General features: G+C 34.1%; 1 protein-coding gene and 1 pseudogene across 4 annotated transcripts in view; one reads left to right on the forward strand and one right to left on the reverse strand.

The window, feature by feature from the left end:
* Positions 1-23,774, forward strand: part of TMEM135 (transmembrane protein 135) — a 259,277-nt gene that overhangs the window by 174,494 nt on the left and 61,009 nt on the right. For all 4 annotated transcript variants that reach the window (XM_023209221.2, XM_023209222.2, XM_023209223.2 and 1 more), the window contains one exon: positions 7,034-7,080. In XM_023209221.2, coding sequence (XP_023064989.2) covers positions 7,034-7,080 — 47 coding nt within the window. The remainder of the gene's footprint in view (positions 1-7,033; positions 7,081-23,774) is intronic.
* Positions 23,048-23,454, reverse strand: LOC116418997 (annotated as a pseudogene).

Consider the following 23,774-nt stretch of genomic DNA (forward strand, 5'->3'; position numbering starts at 1 on the left):
AAGTATATGTTTTAAAGACAATGTCTGTATTTGATACATTTCTATGTACAAAGGTATGTACATACTCATACAAAATTCTATAAAAGTCCAAAAATCTTAGAAGGGAACTTTCTTTTCATTGTTATTTGTTATTCTGTTTGAATTTTTGTTTTTATCATGTACATACATACATGATACTTTTTTGTATCAGTTTAACAGCTTTTTTGAGGTGTAGTTTGTATGCTATAAGATTTGCCAGTTTAATGTATCAGTTTCATGGGTTTTTCAAATATTTACTGAGTTGTGTGTGCATCCAACCCTGCAATCTAATTTTAAAACCTTTTCATTGCCCCCAAAGAATTCTTGTACCTATTAACAGTCCTTCCTCATCATCCCTTAGTAGTTCCTCTCCATCACCCCTTACTCCTCCAACTCTAGGCCACCACTCTTCTACTTTCTATAGATGGACTTGCCTGTTCTAGAATTTTATATTAACAATATCTTACATAATTGGTCTTTGTAATTGGCCTCTTTCATTTAGCATAATGTATTTGAGGTTCATCCATGTTTTAGTATGACTGATACTATTTTTTTAATTTAAAACTATTTTTACAAAAGTGAAAACAGCAATTTCAGAATTACTTATCCTGCTGAAGTATATTGCCCCATGGCTGTGAAGTGGTAATGAATTACAGAGAAATTTTTTCAAGTTAAAAGTTACCATGTATTGAGCATCTATGATGTGCTAGTCACGCTATTAGGCTTTATGTATGTTACATCATATATAAATCCTTATTGGCATATGTAATAGGTAGTATTATATTGTTTTTACAAATGAACAGATTAAATATGATCATTAATTTTTTGTGTCAATTTACACATGAAAGTGTAAAGCATATATATGTGCACATGTATACTTTGCAGCTAAAGTTAAAATATGTAAAGTGCTAAAACATTGCTGTAATACACAATGAAAATGTCATTCACTGCCTAGAGATGTCCAATGGAACTTTTTGCAGTGATGAGAATGATCTATATCTGTTCTGTCTGTTATGGTATCCACTACCACATAATGGCTTTTGATTACTTGAGATACGGCTAGGGTGAATGAAGAAACAAATTTTAATATTACTTAATTTTAATTAATTTAAATTTAAATAACCACATTCTGATTCCAGTCATGATTTGATACCAGTGATAGATTTACTCTTCCAGTTGGAGAGTGGAAACAACTTGATCAAAAACATGAACAAAGTATATGAAAAAATAGTATGCAAGATCCTGGATATTAAGTATTGAAGGACAGTGTTCCCTGAGATATAGGAAACAAATGTGCTCTACAGTTACCCAAGCTTACTGTCTAGAGAGAATTTCCAGGCATGGATTAAAGAGGGGTCACTCAGACAAAACCTAGAGGACTTTCTGAGTTGAGGAAATAAAGCTCAAAGTGTAGGCGAAACATGCTGGATACAGGTCACAGAACAGAGGACTAGAGAGGAAAGTACTCAGCTGATTACTGAGTAGGACTTGCATGTGAGGAACCTGCTCCAAGCCAAAGAAAGAACAATCTGAAGAATTAGAGGTTTTTAATTGGGTAGTTAGCACTCAAACAGGAATAGGAATATTGTCTGTTTCTATTAGCCAGACTGGAAAATCTCAAAGATTCATGTGGCATTGGGTAAAGTACACATAATGTTTTACCTTAGTATGGGGAATAATTAACCCTGGATTTCATCTCTTATTAAAATGTCCTAAAAGCAAGTCCTTAAAAGATCAAACTGTTTCCAAGTAACTTCACTGTGTCTCACAACAAAGCTCAAGAAAACTTGCGGGAATACAAACATAGGCAATACCCATTAAGGTAAAATTCCGAATGGCTGACAGCCAGTAAAAAATTACCACCATGCAATAAGAAATAGGAAAATCTGACCCATAATGAATAGATAAATCAGCAAATTAGTGCCAAATGGTAACTTATAAATATGTTAAATTGCAGGCAAAGACATTAAAAAGAGTTATCATAGCTGAATTTTATAGTTTCAAAAAGTTAGAGATATGGAAATGGGGAAAAAGGAAAAGTGAAACTTCTAGAGATGAAAATTATAATTTATGAGATGAAAAGCTTACTGGATGATATTAGTGACAGATTATACATTGCAGAGTAAAATGTTAGTGAACCTGAAGACATAAGAATAGAAACCATCTAAAATGAAACATAGAGAGAAAAGATACTTTTTTTTCTTTTTTCTTTTCTGTTCTTTTTTTTTTTTTGAGACAGAGTCTCATTCCATCACCCTGGCTGGAGTGCAGTGGTGCAGTCTCACTCACTGCAACCTTTGTCTCCTGAGTTCAAGGAATTCTTATGTCTCAGTCTCCCAAGTAGCTGGAATTACAGATGTGCACCACCATGCCTGACTAATTTTTGTATTTTTAGTGGAGACAGGGTTTTGCCATGTTGGACAGGCTGGTCATGAACTCCTGACCTCAAGTGATCTGACAGCCTCGGCCTCCCAAAGTGCTGGGATTACAGGGATGAGCCACTGCGCCTGGCCATGGTTTTGTTTTTTTCTTTTTTAATCACCAAATAAAGATAACATCTGTGAGTTGTGGGTGACCTCCTATTCATGTAATTGGAGTTCTTGAAGCAGAGAAGGGAGAAGAAAAAATAATGGTGAAATAATGACCGAAAATTACTCAAATTTGATAGAAACTGTCAACTCACAGATCCAAGTAGCCTAATAAATCCTACTACAGGAAATATTTTGAAGACTACCCAAGGCACATCATAATCAAATTGTGAAAAGACAATGGAGTGACATTTGTAAACCACTGAAACAAAATGATCCATCAGCCTAAAATTCTATACCCAGCAAAAGTGTCTTTCAAAACAAAATGAAAAAACTTTTTGCAGACCTACATTTTTAAGTCAAAGTGATTAAAATATAATGATGAATTTAGATATATCTGTGCATACACACACTATGGATGACAATAGTAGTACAAAGATCAAGAGGGGAGAAATGGAAATACATTATTGGAAGATTTTTTTCTATATGTTAAGTAGTATAATGTCATTTGAATATAGACAACAATTTAAAGATGTGTACTATAAACCGTAAAACCAACACTAAAATAAGCCAACAAAGGGAAGAAAATGCAATCATTGAAAAATACTCAGTTGCTGGACGCAGTGGGCTTACACCTGTAATCCCAGCACTTTCAGAGACCGAGGTGGGTGGATCACTTGAGGTCAGGAGTTTGAGACCAGCCTGACTGACATGGTGAAACCCCATCTCTACTAAAAATACAAAAATTAACTGAGTGTGGTGGCATGTGCCTGTATTCCCAGCTACTGGGGAGGCTGAGACAGGACAATTGTTTGAACATGGGAGGTGGAGGTTGCAGTGAGCCGAGATTGCAACACTGCACTTCAGCCTGGGCAACAGAATGAGACTCCATTTCAAAAAACAAAACAAAACAATACAAAAACTTAGTTAATCAAAAAGGGGTAGAAACGAGGGAAAAAAACCAGTAATAGATAAGTAGAGAAATAAATAGCAAGATGATAGATTTAAATGTAAGCATACCAATAATCATATTAAATGTAAATAGTATAAATATCTCAATTGAGAGACAAAGATTTTCTGATAGGATGAAAAAGCAGGAAACTATTATATGCTGCCTACAAGCAATGCACTTCAAATGTAAAGACCCCAATCAGTTAAAACTACAAGACAGCTAACATCAAGCCAAAGAAAGGTGGAGTTACCGTCCAACAAATAATGGGAGAGTGCTATAAGCAGCTTTTTGGGTGAATATGTTTATTATTTTGCTTATGATGATTATTTTACAGGTATATAGCTATGTCAAAACTTATAAAATTGTACACTTTAAATATGTACAGTTTATTTTAATTATACCTCAATAAAGCTATTAAGTCATTTAGATAGCCACACGTGTCCAGTAACTGTAGTATTGGACTGCAGTATCCTGTAAGGTCCTTGAGGGTCAGAATTGTATTTAAATATCCTCTCTATTTAGCAGGTACAGAGTAACCACTTGGCCAATATTTGTTTAATGAAGGAATGTAAGATACAGCTAGCTCAGTGAGCATGGGCGTATCGCTTACCTTTTCAGGATCTGAGTTTCCTGATACAAAAAAAATGACGGTTTATTTCAAAGTGTCTTTTAGCTTTAAAATTCTGTAATTTCAACCACAGAGGAAGTATTCTTCCTTATTTAGCTGTGGATTTAGATTTATTTGGAAAAATACTTTGTGAAAGTAACAATGATAAACTAGCACAATCTTAAAAACTTTAAAAAAAAAACTTAGCTAAAAATGAAATGCTGTTTTTACCATCTTTAACTAAAATAACAACAAACATATTTTGCATTAAGTTCCCATCTTTCTTGATCAAATCCAAAATCCTTCCAGTGGCTCTATGCATATGGTCCCCCGGCTTTTGTCTTACAGTGTCTCTGCTAACAAGTCTCTTCTTTGACCACTTTGTATAAAATAACAACCCCCAGACTCCTGTATTTCTCTTTCCTTATTCTACTTTATTTATCTCCAAAACTCCTACTACTGTCTAACATACATCTTTTTAAAAATATGTTCTCTCACCTGGCTAAAAGATAAGTTCCATGAGGGCAAGGACCTTGTCCATTTTGTGCATTGTGGTAAGTTTTAGAACAGTACCAGGCACATAGTAGGAATTCAATAAATATTTGTTTAATGAATCAGTCAACTGCACTGTAATATCCTTTTGATTTATTATCAGTGATATTAGAGATTTCAAAAGGGCTCCCTGCTTAAAAATAATTTCTTTCCAGATTTATGTCTCTGGGTTAGGTTTTTCTATCTAGATCACTTATGTCAGTAACAAAACAAAATAAAAACAATCTGCTGAAGAATTTTATAAAGCTGGTTATAGCATTCTCCCATTATTTGTTGGTGGACGGTAACTCCACCTTTCTTTTATAAGCATCCTCTCATTAATTCTTCTTCAGCAGACTGTTTTTATAAGCTTTTATAAGCATCCTCTCATTAATTCTTCTAAATAATTCAAAGTATGATATTATTCTCAGTTTATAGATAAGAGATATAAGGTTTAGGGAAATTATATAAAATATCTAGAGGTACACAGAACTAGGATTCAAACCTAGGTCTATCTTAGTCTAACGCTTGAGTTCTGAAACATTGTACTTTTTCTCAGTTTCGAGCGTATTATTTGTAAAGATAATTACCAGTTTAGTACTGGTACACAGATAGGTTGGCATATTAGGATTGATCATGCTAACATTTTGAGGGATGGGAGACTTTGGATATTTAGAGAAGATGAAGAGTGTGTGAAAGATTTGTGGGATACTTCTAGAGAGGTTTTTAGTGTGATCTGCAAGGGGGACACTGATTAGTGGAGGAAAAGCCTGAAGCATTGAACATCTGGGAAGGATGGCGTTGTCTAACAGGGATTGAATGATAGAGAAATTAAAAAAATGAATATCATGACTGAGTTTTGTTAAAACTCAGTAAATAAACCCACTTAGATTTTAATTTATAATCAATTGGAAATAACTGAAAATTATTTTACATGCTTTAAGTTATGTTTCTAAAAACAGTGAAATGGTAAAATGAACCTTATGCTTCATGGATAGGGTATTTTAAGTCAATGGAGAAGAGAGATGGAGAGAGGAAGGAAGAAGCGAAAGAGGGAGGGGAGAAGAGTTACGTGTGTTTAGTACAGAAAGATTTTATAGATATATAATGTTACATAAATATGTATAATATTTACTTCATATTAATTGATACCAATCCTCTTTTTCATTGGTATATTTATATATTTCTAAGTCATTCAGGCTGTATATATAATGCTTATCTTAGGCTAAGACAGCAAACTTGTCAAGCTTGATTTGTAATGGCATAATTACCATGCTTTCATCAGGCTGACTAGAAATTATTTGTGTTAGAAATAGCAAAACAATTTTTCCAGTGTTTTCATTTCTGTTCTTTTGGTCAGCCTTTCACAATCGAAAGAAAGTTCATTTCTTATTTGTCTGTGATGTGAGGCCATTGACGATTCTTATGCTTAATTTATACATTGTTTTTTAACATAAGAATGCATTCTACAACTTTAATTTTTGTGATTTAAAACAACTTTTCCAATCTGTTTTTTTGGTGTAACTAAGACGTTAGTGAGGACTGGAGTTCTGGGTTCCTTCCACATACCATCTTAATATGGTTGTGTTTACTGTGATGTTTTTGAGATCATTTCAGATGTTCTTATGCCTGCTTCTAGAGGAATTACTTTTGTAGCTAGTCCGTATTCCACAAAGGAATACTGTATTTTTATGACCTTTTCTTATTGATTAGAATTGGTTGACAACTGTACTGTATTTTACATTAGAAAATCTGGTCATCTTCATATCATAGTTAATAAGCTTTCTGATTTATTTACTGAATTGATTATACAAAAGCTGTTGTCCTTGTTTTTAAGTTCAGCTTGTTTGTTTAGGCATTCTAACAGAAAGTTAAAAATTTGCTGTTCCTTTTTTTTGAACCCTGTTACCCTTCTATCCAGTCTGTATATGTCTGTATAATATATATAATTGTATACAAGATGATAGTTACATATAAGTATTGCAATTTATTCTCCCAATATTGGTTATATTAGGGGTGTCCAATCTTTTAGCTTTTCTGGGCCACATTGGAAGAAGAAAATTTGTCTTGGGCCATACTTGAAATATACTAACACTAATGATAGTTGATGAACTGAAGAAAAATTGCAAAAAAAAAAAAAAATCACAATATTTAAAGAAAGTTTACAAATTGTGTTAGACCACATTCAAAGCTGTCTTGGAGTTCATGCAGCCTACAGGCCGCAGGTTGAACAAGTTTGGTTTATATGAAAGGTCGAGAATATGAAATGTATGTGACTGGTTTGTGTATCCTTTTATTGTTTCAGGCACAAGATTTAATAGTATTTTGCTTTTATGATTCACTCAAATGGTGATGTCAGTGTTCTTTTGCAAGTAATGTGTTTTCTGCTTGTTACAGGTCCTTTTGTTTTGCATCACAGCTGCCATGTACATGTTCTTTTTCAGGTAGGTTCTGTTATACCTATTTACTTTAATACCCCAAACAGTATCCCTTTGTAATTTCATCAACCATGAAACTAAAGTATTCTCCAAATAATTATCCCTTACAAGCAGCATACTTCCCCCCGCACCCAGAGTGGACAGAGATAAAGCATTGCCTCTTCATGAGTAAAGAAAAGAGAAAGAGAAGGAATGAAGATTGATTCCCCCCCGATTCTATTTATAAGTTCATACTAGAAAGCTGAATATGTCAATTAACAGGACTCAAATCCTGATAAGTGAATTTTTATCTTTTATGGACCTGATTGTATGTAAATACCTAAGTATTTTTCACTCAGCTTATAAAACAATCAACATTTTACATTTCGATAAGAAAAAAGTGACAGTAGAGCTCTAGCTAAGCCTTCTGCAAAGATACCCTAGCGCACTAATGATAGTCTGTAAACTATTGTTTGTTATAAAGTCAACGTTGTACTTTTCACTGACACTGGTCTCGGGTTTGTCAGGGGCTAAGGGGAAGAGTGTTACGATGGTCCAAGATTTAAATGCCAGTAAGAAGGATTTCTGTCATCTTCGTATAATCCCAGCAGTGTGCAATGTGATTTTTGATTAAGGAGAGTCCCCTCCTTTATAATCTTTATTTCTTTATTTTTAGTGATACCAATTAATTTCTATTTATTTTACTCCTATTGCCCTCATTTGAATAGGTCTTTTTGGTATTTACGAATCTAGCAAAAGTAAGTCTTAGCAGACGGGACCAGACTTTTCAAATTAAAATTTGTGCTTAATTAACAAAGACAGTTGTGGATTTTTAGTAGGACATATTTGGTAGATATATATATTTTTTAAGAATAAAACAATCCAACCATATCAGAATTTTTTTTAAAAAAATTATTTTTAATTTTTGTGGGGACATAGTAGTTGTACATGAGATGTTTTGATACAGGGATATGATGCATAATAATCAAATGCTATTATCCTGTGTGTTACAAACAATCCAATTTACACTCTTAGTTATTTAAAAATGTAAGATGTATTATTGATGATAGTCACCCTGTTGTGCTATCAAATAGTAAGTCTCATTCTTTCTTTTTCTATACCCATGAATCACCCTCACCTCCCCCTACACCCCACTACTCTTACCACCCTCTGGTAACCATCATTCTACTCTCTATGTCCATGAGTTCAATTGTTTTGATTTTTAGATCCCACAAATAAGTGAGAACGTGTGACATTTTGCTTTCTGTGCCTGGCTTAATTCACTTAACATAATGATCTCCAGTTCCATCTATGTTGCACATGACAGGATCTCATTCTTTTTTGTGGCTGAATAATACTCCATTGTTTATATGTACCACATTTTCTTTATTTATTCATCTGTCAGTAGACACTTAGCCTCCTTCCAAATTTTGCTATTGTGACCAGTGCTGCAACAAACATGGGAGTGCAGATATCTCTTCGATATATTGATTTGCTTTATTTTGAGTATATACCCAGCAGTGGGATTGCTGGATCACATAATAGAGATCATAAATCTCTATTTTTCCAGAATTTTTAAACCATTAATTTCCTGCTAGTATGTCCTAATAAATATTTTATAAAGCAAAATTATATAATTTTAAATTGTTTTGAGTTTTTAAAATGTCATATGCAAATAAAAATGATGATGTTACTGTTATTATTCTTGTAAAGAGACAGCCAGACTTTTGGAAGGGGAAACATAGATGAAGAGTCAAGGTAGGGAGGACTTGAACTGCAAAGGATTTTGTATCCAGTCATTAGGATGCTTAGTATTTTGTATCAGTCATTAGTGACTGAAGAATTATTGGAGCTGTCTGGTTGTCTTTGTGAAATTGTTTGATCTATTTATTACTTTTACTGTATCTTCATATACAATATACTTTTCCTGTGGTCTCTTTCCTATATTTTAATAATTTACAGGTGGGTCGTGGGAGTTATGAACAATGACTCACTGATTTCCAAAAACTTCTTAATTGTATTCAGACACATTATTAGGATAGTATTGCAAAAAGTTCACATAGTTTGCCTTTATATTTTTATGTTTTATCTAGTCTGAGTATATAGCATTACCCAGTAGGGAAAATTCAATCATAAAAAGCTTAAAAACTAGAAACCTGACTTGTTGATATACACAAGAGGAAAGTCCAATCTCAAATAAATTTTCTTTTTTGTGGACATTTCTAACAGAGCAGGTATTTAAAATCCTTCCCATTGTGGAACTTAAAGACGTACTTGATTGATGTGTAGCATTTCTTAGTCATCAGAAGTTTTTGAGGTTTAAAAATAAATCATTTGTTAAATACACCGATAAAGGCCCAATTTATAGCATGGGTCTAGGAAATTATGTTTTGAAAATTGCTGCCATCAACCCAGTATTTTTGGTGTCGAAAGAAAATCAACCCTATAAATATGTGTTTTGGTGCAGAACTGAACTATGGAAGCTTTTCCTGTTTCAGTCACAAGTCTAGGTTAAAAACAACAGTTTAAAATACTTTCCAGAAGGCTCAATACAAGGTTTAAGTGCCAAAATAAACACTTTTAATTTTCTGAGGAAAGGGGTTGTTTTTCTCCCAAAAGAAGTACTATCACCAAATTCACTGTTCTTGGCAGGAGTTAGTTTGACTAGCTCAACAACAGAGGTTTGGTATATGGTAAAATCAAACAATTTATAAAGTATTACAACCAAACAAAACAACATTAGATTTGTCTGCATGCTAGCTTGTGTTGGGAATGAACAAACACTATTGTACATAACACTTGGCAGGTCCAATTGCATTTGAATATTTTATTTTAAAATTAAATTTTATTATAAATACATATATTTGAAGACACACTTATTTCATTTATTAACAATTATGTTAAATCTAATTGCATGAAGTTGGATAGTCAAATGAGACTGTCCCCAGGACTCCATTTATGGTAACCTCCTATGAGAAGAGGATAGGGAAGAATTTTATATTTGAAATAAGTCAACTTGTGTTTTTATCCTAATGGGCAAAGGGGAAATGGGGAAATGAGGCCCGCTTTCAAGAAAAAGAAAATATGCCAGTTTTTTTTTCTTTTCAAAGAAAGAACTTGAGAAGTAGTTTCATAAATGTTTTCCAAAGATGTCACAAGATGTGATGATTATACTATGAATTTACTTAAAAGCAACACGTTTTTGATATTGAAAACTATGTGAAAACTATAATGTGTAGTGAAGTAACTTACTTTTACATAGCTCTTAATAGTTTTGTAATAGTTATTTTACATATATTTCATATGTTAATGATCAGATTTTCACATTATACACCAGAAGTAAGGCTTATGTTCAAATGAAATCACCCACTTACTTCTGGTGTGTAATGTGAAATGCTTCAAAGGCTTGGGCTGGGAAAAGGTAATGTGTGAGGAGAGAGTTCTAGTTCTTTTCTGGTCAGCTGGCCTGCCAGCCATGTAGCTAGCCATCACAAGTGTCTCTTGATACCCATACATGCTATGGATTCTGTTAGGAACTGGATTACAAGGGAAGGTGGAACATATCCTGAGGATGTTTTGAAAGAGCTTTTTGTATAATCTCAGTGGGCATTCTTCGTAATAGTTTTACCTCCTTTGTTCAGTCACCTTATTTTTATTATGTATGCTATTGTCATTGCTGTAACTTAGGGCATTATTTGTTTCTGTTGATTTTGGCCAAGCAGAAGTCATATTTAAAAACTTTTTAGAAAATTTGGTCTCATGCACCCCTTGAAATAATTTATTTACTTCCAAATATGTATTTATGGGCAAATCAGTTTGCATTCATCATAATTTTTCATTCAGGATTGGGCCTTCCCAACAGTCATGTGAAAAAATAAATCAGTTTCTTTTGATCACTAACTCTTTTAACTAGGAAGCAAAAGAAAGAATCAACAATAAGCATCAAAACTATTGCACTTAATTCTATGCACACATAAAAAAGAAAAATGCAACATTTAAAAATACTAGTTCATTAATTTTATGTTCACCATTAGGTATCTGTCTATGAAGAATATTTGAGAGAAAGGAAGTAGTTCAGCATAATTTTTTATAGATAAATTTAAAATAGTACTGTAAAGTGTATTATAACTACTTTGATCCTAATCTAATAAGGACCAGTTAGAAATTCTTTCCACATGCCTTTGCAAAGGCAACAACAAATCCAGGTTTATTTTAACATATAGAGTGAATGGTTCCAACTTGTCATAGCAGTTAATCTATAGACTATATGGGACTGATTCACAATAGAAATATCTTAAATAATCTGATGTCAACATTGTGCAGCATGGCATTTTTAGTTAGAAATCAGTGTAAGTCAGAGTTTATTGTTATACTTTAAACATTTAGAAACATTATTTCTTTTTGCCATTTGAGAATTCTAATCAATTCTCTGTGAAGGCATAAATAAATGATTTTATTAGTCTCAAGGTGTAGATTTAGTTTATCTATTTAAGAAAACCAGGCTATTTATTGATTGGACAACCTGCAAGTATTGAGTGAAAGACTTGTGATTATTCTTGAGCATCTTTATATAAGTATACTTTAGTATATTAGAGATAACTTTAGCAGCAAATAAAAAACTTTTGATCTTGACCTTTAAACTATTTACTGATTTTTAAGTGAAAGGTCTTTAATGTTAATTAGGTTCTATGTTTATTTTTAATTTTTAAAATTTTTAATTTTTGTAGGTATGTAGTAGGTGTATATACTTACGGGGTTCGTGAGATGTTTTGATACAGGCATACAGTGCATACCTAACTGTCATATCAGAATAAATGTTTCATTGCCTCAAGCATTTATCATTTCTCTGTGTTGCAAACTTTCTAATTATATTCTTAGTTATTTTTAAATGTGCAATAAATTGTTGACTATAGTCACCCTGTTGTGCTATCAAATAGTAGGTCTTATTCATTGTATCTAACTGTATTTTTGTACTCATTAACCATCCCCACTACCCTCCACCCTGCCCCACCACTACTTTTTCCAGCCTCTAGTAACCCTTATTCTACTCTCTATCTCCATGAGTTCAATTGTTTTAGTTTTTAGCTTTCATAAATGTTTGCCTTTGTGTTCCTGGCTTATTTCACTTTAAGTCCTTGAGTCCCATCCATGTTGCTGCAAATGATAGCCCTTTAAAAAAAAAAAAAAAAAAAAAAAAAGAATAGCATTCCTTCGTGTGTATGTACTATATTTTCTTTATCCATTCATGTGTTGACGGGAACTTAACATTGCTTGCAAATCTTGGCTATTGTGAATAATGCTGCAATAAATGTGAGAGTGCTTGATATCTCTTTGATATACTGATTTGCTTTCTTTTGAGAATATACCTAGCAGTGAGATTGCTGGTTCATATTGTAGTTCTATTTTTAGTTCTTTGAGAAACCTCCAAACTGTTCTCCGTAGTGGTTGTACTAATTTACATTCCCACCAACAGTATACAAGGGTTTCCTTTTCTTCACATCTTCTCACAGCATTTGTTATTGCCTGTGTTTTGGATAAAAGCCATTTTAACTAGGGCGAGATGATATCTCGTAGTTTTGATTTACGTTTCTCTGATGATCAATGATGTTGAGCACCTTCTTATATACCTGTTTGCCATTTGTATGTCTTCTTTTGAAGAAGTAGCGTAATTGTAGTGTAATTTGAACTCAGGTAATGTGATTCTTCCAGTTTTGTTCTTCTTGCTTAGGATAGCTTTGGCTATTTTGGGTCATTTGTGGTTCCATGTAAATTATATGATTTTTTTTTCTATTTCTATGAAGACTGTCCTTAGCATTTTCATAGGGATTATACTGAATCTGTAGATTGCTTTGGGTAGTGTGGACATTTTGACAATACTGATTCTTATAATTCATGAACATGGAAATCTTTTTATTTTTTGGTGTCCTCTTTAATTTCTTGCATCAGTGTTTTATAGTTTTCATTGTAGAGATCTTTCATTTCTTTGGTTAATTCCTAGGTATTTAATTGTATTTGTAGTTGTTGTAGATGGGATTACTTTCTTGATTTATTTTTCAGAATGTTCATTGTTGGGATATAGAAATACTACTGATTTTAGTATGTTGATTTGGATCCTGCAACTTTACTGAATTTGTTTATTCTAATAGTTTTTAGTTGAGTCTTTAGGGTTTTCCATATCTATCATCTGCAAAGAAGGATAATTTAACTTCTTCGTTTCTGAATTGAATTTCATTTCTGTCTCTTGTCTGATTGCTCTAGCTAGGATTTTCAGTACTATGTTGAATAACAGTCGTGAAAGTTGGCATCCCTGTTGTGTTCCAGATCTTAGAAGAAAGGTTTTCAGTTTTTTTTTCTCATTCAGTATGATACTATCTGTGGGTCTGTTGTATGTGACTGTTATTATCTGGAAGTATATTCCTTTCAGGTTTTTGAGGGTTTTTATCATGAAAAGATACTGAATTTTGTTAAGTGGTTTTCCAGTATCAATTGAAATGAGCATATGTTTTTTGTTTTTCATACTGTTTATATGATGTATCACATTGATTTATTTTTTCAAAAAAACCAACTTTTCATTTTGTTGATCGTTTTTATTTTGTGTGTATTTCACTTATTTCTACTTTGATATTTATTATTTTCTTCTGCTAATTTTGGGCTTGGTTTGCTGTTTTCTAGTTCTTTAAGGTGCATTGTTAGGTTGTTTAAAGTTTTTCTGCTTTTTTGATGTAAGTGCTTATTGTTATAACTTTTCTCTTAGTACTGCTTTCACTTAGTACTGATTTACATATGTTAAACCATCCTTGCATCCCTGGGATAAATCCCAGTTTTTCATGATGAATTATCTTTTTACTGTGCTGTTTAATTTGGTTTGCTAGTATTTTGTTGAGGATTTTTGTATCAGTGTTTATCAGATATATTGACCTGTAGTTTTCTTTTATTGCTATGTCTTTGATTTTGGTATCAGGGTACTACCGTCCTCATAGAATGAGTTTGGAAGTATTCTTTTCTTCTTTATTTTTTAGAATAGTTTGAGTAGGATTGGTATTAGTTCATATAGTAAAATTCTGCGGTGAAGCTATTGGGTTCTGGGCTTTTCTTTGCTGGGAGACTTTTTATTACAGCTTCAATATCATCCTTTGTTGTTGGTCTGTTCAGGTTTTGGAATTCTTCATGGTTCAATTTTGGTAGATTGTATGTGTCTAGGAATGTATTCATTTCTTGAAGGTATTCCACTTTATTGGCATATAGTTGATCATTATAGTCTCAGGAGCATTTGAATTTCTACTGTAATTCAGTTGAATTACATGAGTTGCACTGTCTCCTTTTTCATCTCTGATGCATTTCTGCATTTTGCTTAGTTATTCTGGCTAAAGGTTTGTCGATCTGTTTATCTTTTCAAAAAACCAGCTTTTCATTTTGTTGATCTTTTGTATTTTTTGTGTATATTTCTTTTATTTCTACTTTGATATTATTTTCTTCTGCTAATTTTGGGCTTGGTTTGCTCTTGCTTTTCTAGTTCTTTAAGATGCATTGTTAGGTTGTTTGCTTCCAGTTTTTCGGCTTTTTGATGTAGGTGCTTATTACAAACTTTTATCTTAGTATTGCTTTCACTGTATTTCATAGATTTTGGTTTGTTGTGTTTCCATTTTCATTTGTTTCAAGAAATGTTTAAATTTTCTTCTTAATTTCTTCATTGGTCACTCAGTGTATTGTTTAATGTCTATGTGTAGTTTCCAAAGTTCCCTTTGTTATTGGCTTCTACTTTTATTCCATTCTGGTCAGAGAAGAGACTTGATATGATTTCAAGTTTTTGAATTTTTTAAGACTTGTTTTATGGCCAAACATATGATCTTAGGTTCTTTTAAAAAAAAAATTGCTTAAAAATACACAGGAACCTAGTCTAAAAAAATTAAATTATATACAGAATTTAGAGGTTAAAAGTTGTACTTCACGGTTAGGAGATGTGCCTTAAATAATTAGATTTTATTGTAAAGGGATTACTTGCAGCAATGCAGAAAGTGAATTTGGGATTTGGAGGGGATATATCACAGGTAATAGGGGATGCTGTTGCAGTTATCCAGCAGAGAAATGGTGAGGACATGACCAAAGCTTATGGCAATGATATGGTGGAAAGTAGGTTTATCTGAGGTGTAAGGATTGCTGCTTTGATGGGGAAGAGGAAAAACGCTGGAAGGTGTAAGCGAATTATAAAATAGGAAAAATGTGTGAACATTGAATACAAGCTTTGCAAATACTGAGGCTGATGTGCTTTTATGACATTCAGCTAGAGAAATAATGGGTATCAGTTGGGTATTCAGAGCTCAAGTGATAAATCTGGGCCAGGGGTAGAAATTTAGGAGTTGTCAGCCTGTAGATATTAGTTTAAACCACACAGGTTGATGGTGTTCTGTAGTGAGAATATGGAGATTAAGAAAAAGGGTTCCAAGTATGGCCTGGAGAATCTTGATGTTTGAAGCATAGGCAGTAGGAAAGGAGTCAGTAAAGCAGAGGCCGGAGTAGTGGCAAGAGGCGTTATAAATACCTTGTTAAATTTAGGGTCTACTATTAGCTGTCACACTAGCTGTCTGACTTTAGACAAATTACACAACTTTACTACACCTCATTTTCTTCATTATGAAAACTGTAAATTAACATGTGGGCCTCATAGGTAGGGCTGTGAGGATTGAATATGACACAGTGTCTTTCAAATGTTTTTGATGTGACCCAAAATAAGAACTGTATTTTATATATTATGATTATGTTACCATATATACATGTATATATATGTATATAAATTTCCCAGAAAAATACTTACCTTCCTACATGTGATATATTTGGATATTTTCTATTCTAATTTATGTTTTTAAAAAGCTGCTTTGACTCACTGATGGATAGCAGCCAGTAGTGAGAAAAAACATGAACTAAAATGCGTGAGCACCTAGAACAGTGACTGATCACTTAGCAAACGCAGAGTTAAGAGTAGTGATTGTTGGTTTTAAACCAAGAGAGAAAGTTGACTAAAATACAGAATTTCAGTAAGGACAGCATTATCTTTATTGTTACTCCTCTAGATGTATCCAGTAAGTGAGAGGTAAAAAGTATTCATCTGCAGTCTGATGGTCAGTGGTAAGCTGCTAAAGAAATTTCTGTAGTTGGGTTAGGGTAGTGGATTAAGAAATAAATGTGAAATAAGGAAGTAAGAGGGAGTTTAGTAAACTTGAGAAGCTTGAGAGAAAAAGATAGGGCCATTTGTTAGAGGATTAAGGGTTTTTCTTTTCTTTCTTGTCCCCTTCCTGCCCTCCTTCTCTCTCTTTCTTAGACTGGAGAGACTAGACCTTGGGAAAGTTTAAGTGAATAAGAGAAGATTGAAGAAGCAGACAAGGTTGATAAATTGGGGAATGGGAAAGAGAATAGAGTCTAAAGTCACGTCCATAATGTCAACATTTAGGGGTACATTATTAAAATTGTCTGGGAGAAATTATTATAAATGGTTAGGAGGAAATTAAAATGGTTTGGAAGCCTTGCACATGTGTGTTAAGTGAATGAGGACTGAAAAAAAGTAGGAAATAGAAAAATCTAATGCTCATGGCTTTCTAAATACATGGTCTTTCTTAAAACGTAATTTGATTTCTTATAAAAATAGACATGGAGCTGGGCGCAGTGGCTCATTCCTGTAATCCCAGCACTATGGGAGCCTGAGGTGGGTAGATCACCTGAGGTCAGGAGTTCGAGACCAGCCTGACCAACATGGAGAAACCCTGTCTCTACTAAAAATACAAAAGTAGCCAGGTGTGGTGGCACATGCCTATAATCCCAGCTACTTGGGAGGCTGAGGCAGGAGAATCGCTTGGACCCGGGAGGCGGAGGTTGCGGTGAGCTGAGATCACACCATTGCACTCCAGCCTGGGCAACAAGAGCAAAACTTGGTCTCAAAATATATATATATGTGTGTGTGTGTGTGTGTGTGTGTGTGTGTGTGTGTGTGTGTGTAGAGAGAGAGAGAGAGAGACAGACATGGACATACATGAAGCCATTATTCCTCAGAAGATATATACAGATGAAATGAGGCACTTCTATTATTGGCAACCAAACCTGTGAGTTTACCAAAAATGCCAAATTTGTTCAATGAAAGGAAGTATTGAGATTGTTAGGACTGTTGCTTTCCTCAAAACAAATGGAAAAGATGAGAAAACATGGGTTCATGTTTGTGAATGGAAATGTTGTGAATCATTTCCATTTGAGAATACAAAGCTTATTACACCAAGTCACATGACTGTGATCTGACTTTATTGGTAGAAAAAAATTTGCCTGCTCATTTGTTGAGTGTACTCTAAGAATGAGAAACTTGTGGCAAATCTGTTGTCATTTTTTTACCTGTCAGTCTTTGAGGTAGTTGTGCCCAGATAAAGAAACTACTCCAACATTTTATAATGAATATAAATTGTTTTAGTAGACGGCAAAGAGAAATATTGTATGGAGAAACAGCGTGAACCTAAAATGCAACCCCTTAAGGTAAGGACTTAATGGGACACGATCATGTCAAAAATGGCCCGTTGCCTTTCAAAAACTTGCAATAAAAATGACATTCTTAGGTGGTTTTAAAAATGTGAATATTTTATTTGTTATTTTCACTGATGTCAAAGTTCAAAAGTGGATGACATTCATATGTTATTAAATCAGTGGAAAACTCACACCACTAATACATTATTCATTGCTGATGGTCTTATCCTAGTTCTACAATAGTTCTCAGAGGTTCCACTGGATATAGTAGCCTCTTTGTCAATCAAGATGGTTGTTTGAACTTAAAGGATGAGCCATATATATATATATATATATATATGTAGCCTGGTGTACATTTCTAACCTGATGCAATTTTAACCTGTTAGCATTTTGAGGTAAATCAAAGTGGCACTGTGTAATCTTATTTCTCTCTAAGTTACAATTTACCTAGAATTTAATAGTAACAATCGTTGTCTCATGAAAAAGTAAATTTGTTTCATGTTTTATAAATTCTTTTTATATTATTGACAAAAATTAATAATTCTTATAAATTCAGTTTACTCTTTAGAAGTTATGAGAAATGAAAATAAATTGTTGTTGTTTTGAAAATGACAGTCCACAGATTTTAAAAAAGCATTTTTTCAATAAAGCATTTCTGTTTTGAGCAAGAAGGGTGTCTTATATATAAAATCTGTTACCTTTGCGGAAGTCTCAGCATATCAAACATTCATACATAAAAGAAATGATTATGATAAACTTCTAATAACAGTGGCGAGGTTTTAAAATAATTTGGGTGTTTTTTTCCTTGACAATGTCAGTAATAGTTTATTAGTATTGGTGATTACTAGAGGGAGTTTTAGGTAAAACAGTACTCAGTAAATGTTTGAATGAATGATGCTCAGTTAAAAAAAATTTAAGGATTTGAAGTAAAATTTTTAGCCTTTCAGAGTTTTCATTGACTTAATTAAAAACATACACGTGTTTTAGGAGGTTCCATGGTAGAACAGAAATCATACAGTCTTCAATGCCATATATAACAGACCCCTCTTTAGGTTTTCGCTCTACCACTTACAAACTCTGTGGCCTTCAATAAGATACTTGGCTTCTTTCATCTTAAATTTGTCATGGATAAAATGATCCCTGTGGCTATGAAAACTTAGAACAGATAATCCTACAAGAACATAATATTTTTAAGCATTATTTATGTTTCCAAGCCCATCTTTAAAAGTCATTCAACCTATAAATGAATCTATAAAATATAGTTGAAGTACAGTGCCAATGGTACTGTAGAAACAAATAATATTTATGATAATGTTTCTTTGGGAAAATATATTGATGTCCAGTGTGTTAGCCCTATAGCAAAAGGACTGGGAATTATCCAGATGTGAGCTACTCCACAATCCCATATTTGGAGCTAGAGTTCAGCATGTGGGGGAATGGGGAATGATGGGACAGAAGGGCAGAACTGGAGATCTTAGTGGGAGAATGGTTAAAAACCAAATAAGGGCCTGGTGCAGCAGCTCATTCCTGTAATTCCAGCACTTGAAGAGCTGAGGCAGGAGGATTGTTTGAGCCCAGGAGTTCAATGCCACCTTGGACAACATAGGGAGATCCCATCCCTACAAAATATAAAATAACAAAACTAAATAGGTTAATACTACAAATTGAGGAGCCAAAGGATTGGGATTATGATTTAAAGTGTAGCTTTTCCTTTCATTTCTCTTTTTTTCCCTTTCTTCTCAATTTCTTCCCCACTCTGACTAGAGGAATTTGGGACAGCACAGTAAATGGGACTGGACAAAAAGGGATCTTGGAGTGTAGAGTGGAGATTGGCACTTCAGAGCAGGTAGGGTTGGGAGGAAGAGGACAGGGCAAAGAAACAAATATGTTGGCCCTGAATTTGCAGAGAAGCAAAATTCTGCCATCCTTCCTTCTATTGCCAGCCTTACTCTGAACTAGTTGTTAGTGTATCCATTGAAAACTGGATTTAAAAAGCTAGAAAGATTAAAGTGAGTGATGAAAGAAGCCAAACAAGGTATCCAGTTTTTCTTCATTATTCAGATCTTTCTGGACATGTTTTGTCATAACTAAATAAAGTCACAGGTGACTCTTAAAGTATCTGCAAGAGCTGGGCATGGTGGCACATGCCTACAGCCCCAGTTACACAGGAGGCTGAGAAAAGAAGATTGCTTGAGCCCAGGAATTCAGGGCTGTAGTGTGCTACGATTGTTCCTGTGAGTAGCCACTGTACTCCAGCCTGGGCAACATAAGGAGAATCTTGTCTCTTGAAAAAAAAAAGTATCTACAAGCACTTTAAAAAATTATTGTAGCCAAAGATGCCATGCAGTTGGCCTTCTTTCTTTATAGTTGACTGTTTCTCTCTCTGCCTGTAAGGGAGGAAGTGAAGGTGAAGAAGAGGGAGGGCTAGGAGGAAATGGTTGCTAGAAGCAGTGAGGTAAGAGGAGGTCTTCAGTGTTTATCTAGAGTAGCCCTTTGTATTTAAAGGATATACATTCATTTTGTGTGTATCTTCAGTGTAGCTATAAGACATTATTTTCCCAGAATTTGCTAGTATATCATCTGGTTGGTAAATTACAAAACTGGAAATAACTTTTTAACTTTATAATGAAATACATTGATGTTTAAGGGATCTATTACAAACATTGACCTCAAGACCTGCCTATTACCCCAAGGAGTAGGTTACTCCCTGTCTCCATGTAAGGACAACCTTTTAATGGATATCTTTTAAAATGAGATTTGAAGTTATAAACTTATTTGAATTTACTTTTAAACTAAATATCACTTTATGTTTAAATAGTATTAGAGGATCCATTATATTGGTCAAAATAAGTAATTCCAACTATATAAACTTACGTAACTTTATACCTCAGTTTTAAATACAGCTAATTCTGTCTCATTTAGGCTTGAGATGTAAATATAATCTGATTTTGAAAATGTGAGATTAAAGTTATTTGGAATAAGATACAATTTGCAAATTATAAATAAATACAGAAGGTGGAAGCTATTAGCTTTGAAAAGATGATAAAATGCAGATACCTTAAAGAATTAACTTTTGGGTTTGTTCACTTAAATTATGTTGTAATATGTAATATGATTCTTCAAAATATTTTTTAATTTGGGAATTTATGATGAATATAAAAAGATTCCTTGAGAATGAGGAAGCTTCATATTGAGACATGATGCCCTGTGAATTAAAGTCAATAACTGGAGTTTTGTAGAGCATTTTAGAGGACAATGGCCTCAAATTAAGATTATATTCAAGTGATTTTTGAGGGGGCGAAAACATGTCTTTTGCTCATTGTGGAAAATTGAGCAAATATGACTGAAAAAAATAATAATTATCACCCATAATCTCTTCTTTCAGAGACAAGTAACTACCAGTTTTGTTTATATCCTTTTAGTCTGTTGGCTATGCCTCTGTCTGTTGGTCCTGCTTGCCCTCGCTCTTCCTCCTTTCCTCCCTCCTTTGCCCCTTTCCTTCCTCCTGCGCCCCTTTCCTTCCTCCTGCCTTCACTTCTTTCCTCTCTCCTTCCACACATTTATGTGTGTATTGGTGTATGTGTGTATATATGTCTTTCAGCTTCTCAAATGAGATTATATTATGTAGGCTATATGATTATATGCCTTTATTTCCATATAAACCCTAGGAATGGATTCTGATACTAATCTTCAATTCTTCACTAAGAAACTGGTGATAACTCTTAGCAATGTTGAGTGTGACTAAACATCCAAACATTATATCCTTTCGAGTTCTGGTATCCTCTTTTGCATGCTAAGATGTCTGCTTCTTGTTTAAGGAGCATTATTACTAATCACAGAAAGTTCTTAGATGAGACTTTGCTGATACGGCTGCTCAAATTTGAAGCAGTTAAATTTAACCATTTCTTTTACTACTTATGAGGCGCTATAACTCACTGGGCTATGCTGTAACTCACTGTGTCTTTCTCAAGCTGGAATCTTTCTATTATATTCCTTTATTTAAGTTCTGTGTCACAGGCAATCAAAAGACACTATAGTATAGTTGAGGGGGAACTCTGGAATCCAGCTGTGTTGGTTCAAATCCTTCTCCATCTTGTTCTGTGACCTTGGGTAAGTTACGTAGCCTCTTTGTGCCTCACATTTCTCATCTTCAGTGGGGATAATAATAGTACTTACCTCATGGGGTTATTGTATTGAATGTCTACTGCATAGTAAGCACTAAATAAATGTTAGTTGTTTTTATTATTTAAATCTAAGCTGCAAAGATCATATTTATATGATTCTATTTATCAAAAATGTCCAGAATAGAAAAATCTGTAGAGATACAAATTAGATTGGTGGCCTAGGGGAGTTGGGGGTGTAGGGAATGACTACTAATGGGTAAGGGTTGTTTTTTTTAGAGTTGATGAAAATGTTGTAAAAGTCATTGTGGTGATGGCTGCACAAGTCTGAATATACCAGAAACCACTGACTGATACATTTTAGATAGTGAATTGTGTAATATGTCAATGGTATCTCAATAAAACTGCGAATATATTTTTAAATATAAGTTTGGCACATTCTTGATCAAAATTAAGTCACAAATTGCCAGATACAAACTGACCACAAGCACGTACTTCCTATGTCATATGTACGTCTAAGTCCTTTGCTAAGAATACATTCCAATTTAGTTTGAATATAAATTACATTTGTAGTCTTTAGAAATATAATCAGTCAATAACTTGATTATATTTTGAGTGTATATTACATATATTTGATTATATATTGATATTGATTATATTTTGCAGAACAATTATTTTACTGTATTCTGTGTTTATTTTGGGAAAAAGGCTTTTTTTCAGTTGGAATCACTTTTAATATTTAAATTTAAAAAGTGAGCACTGACTTCTGTTTTTTTAAACACACTGACAAAGTCTAACAGCCACAATGTGCAGAGGAAAGGAGCTCCTGCCCTGTCTTCTACAGTCCCCATCCTGTGGCTGAAGCTGCAGCCAGTCTCTTTCCTCTTATACATAGGGATTCATAGTGGCCACTTTACACCACAGTTGTAATGCATTTTGTCTGTTTTACATTGTGTGCATGTCCCTCCCCGACAGCTCCATTCTTTAAGGAGAAATAAAAAAGAAAAAGAAAGCTGTCATTAATGGTCAGGGATACATCCCTCCCACCGGCATCAGTTCCTACCCCACAGGGGAAAGTGAAATCTTCCAGTTAGGAGCAATTTTGTGAAAGGAGTATGTGGCCAAAGTTGGAATAACCATCTGCGTGGCTGCACTCTGGTATCCGAGTGAAGACTGAGTTAAGTCAGGATAGTGTGGAGGGCACAGTTGCAAGTTAAGTCTCTTCATGAGACAATGTGGGGAGATTTCTCCCCACCAGGTTTAGATGGATCAATGTGCCAAAGTTAAAAAAAAAAAAAATCAAATAATCAGCAGTTCAAACACTATTGAATTTCAAACTTCTCCCACCGAGACAACTCATATATGGCAGTAACAATCTAGATCTTTCCAGGAAGTGAAGGTAGAGCCCCTTGCATTCCTCCTGAGAGCCCTGTGTTAGGTCCTAGAAATATCTGCTGCGGTTGCTGCTGTTGCTCCGTTTGCATCTTCTCAGTCTCAAAAACAACGGGAAGAACCAGGATCATAAAGGAAGTGTTCCCAATCCACATGGCTGCCCTGGAAAACCCGAACATTTTTTGAGCCACAAAGAGGGAGAGAAAGAAGAGGTTCGGGCCGCCGACCGGACCCTCTTCGGAAACATCACCGTCAGTCCCCATCGTCTCTCTGACAAGGTCTCATCTAGCTCCTTCTCATCATCCTTCTCCAACTCCTTAGTCTTCTCCGCATCGCCTTTTGGTAGCAATTCCTCCGGGGACAGGGGTTCCCCTGCGACAGTGGTGGCCATGGCTGTAGGGTACACCAGAAGTGGAAAAAAAGGATAGGGAAAAGATATTTCCAAACCACTGTGCTTGCCATGGATAATTTTTTAAATCAATGGCAATGCAGAAGGAGATTTTATGAGTGTGTATGTGTATGTGTGTGTGTGTGCGTGTAGAACGAGAATACACATACACACACACACTACATATATATAATATCAGGTTACATTTTTTTCCTCTTCCATAGTCTATTTTAGACATTTTTAAGAATTAGCATAGATAGCACAAATGGGAATTATTTGGCCTTATTCCAGTCTACATCCTTAAAACTTCAAATAAAACATCC

Source organism: Piliocolobus tephrosceles, chromosome 13 (assembly GCF_002776525.5).
Source record: "Piliocolobus tephrosceles isolate RC106 chromosome 13, ASM277652v3, whole genome shotgun sequence".
NCBI classification, from domain to species: Eukaryota; Metazoa; Chordata; class Mammalia; order Primates; family Cercopithecidae; genus Piliocolobus; species Piliocolobus tephrosceles.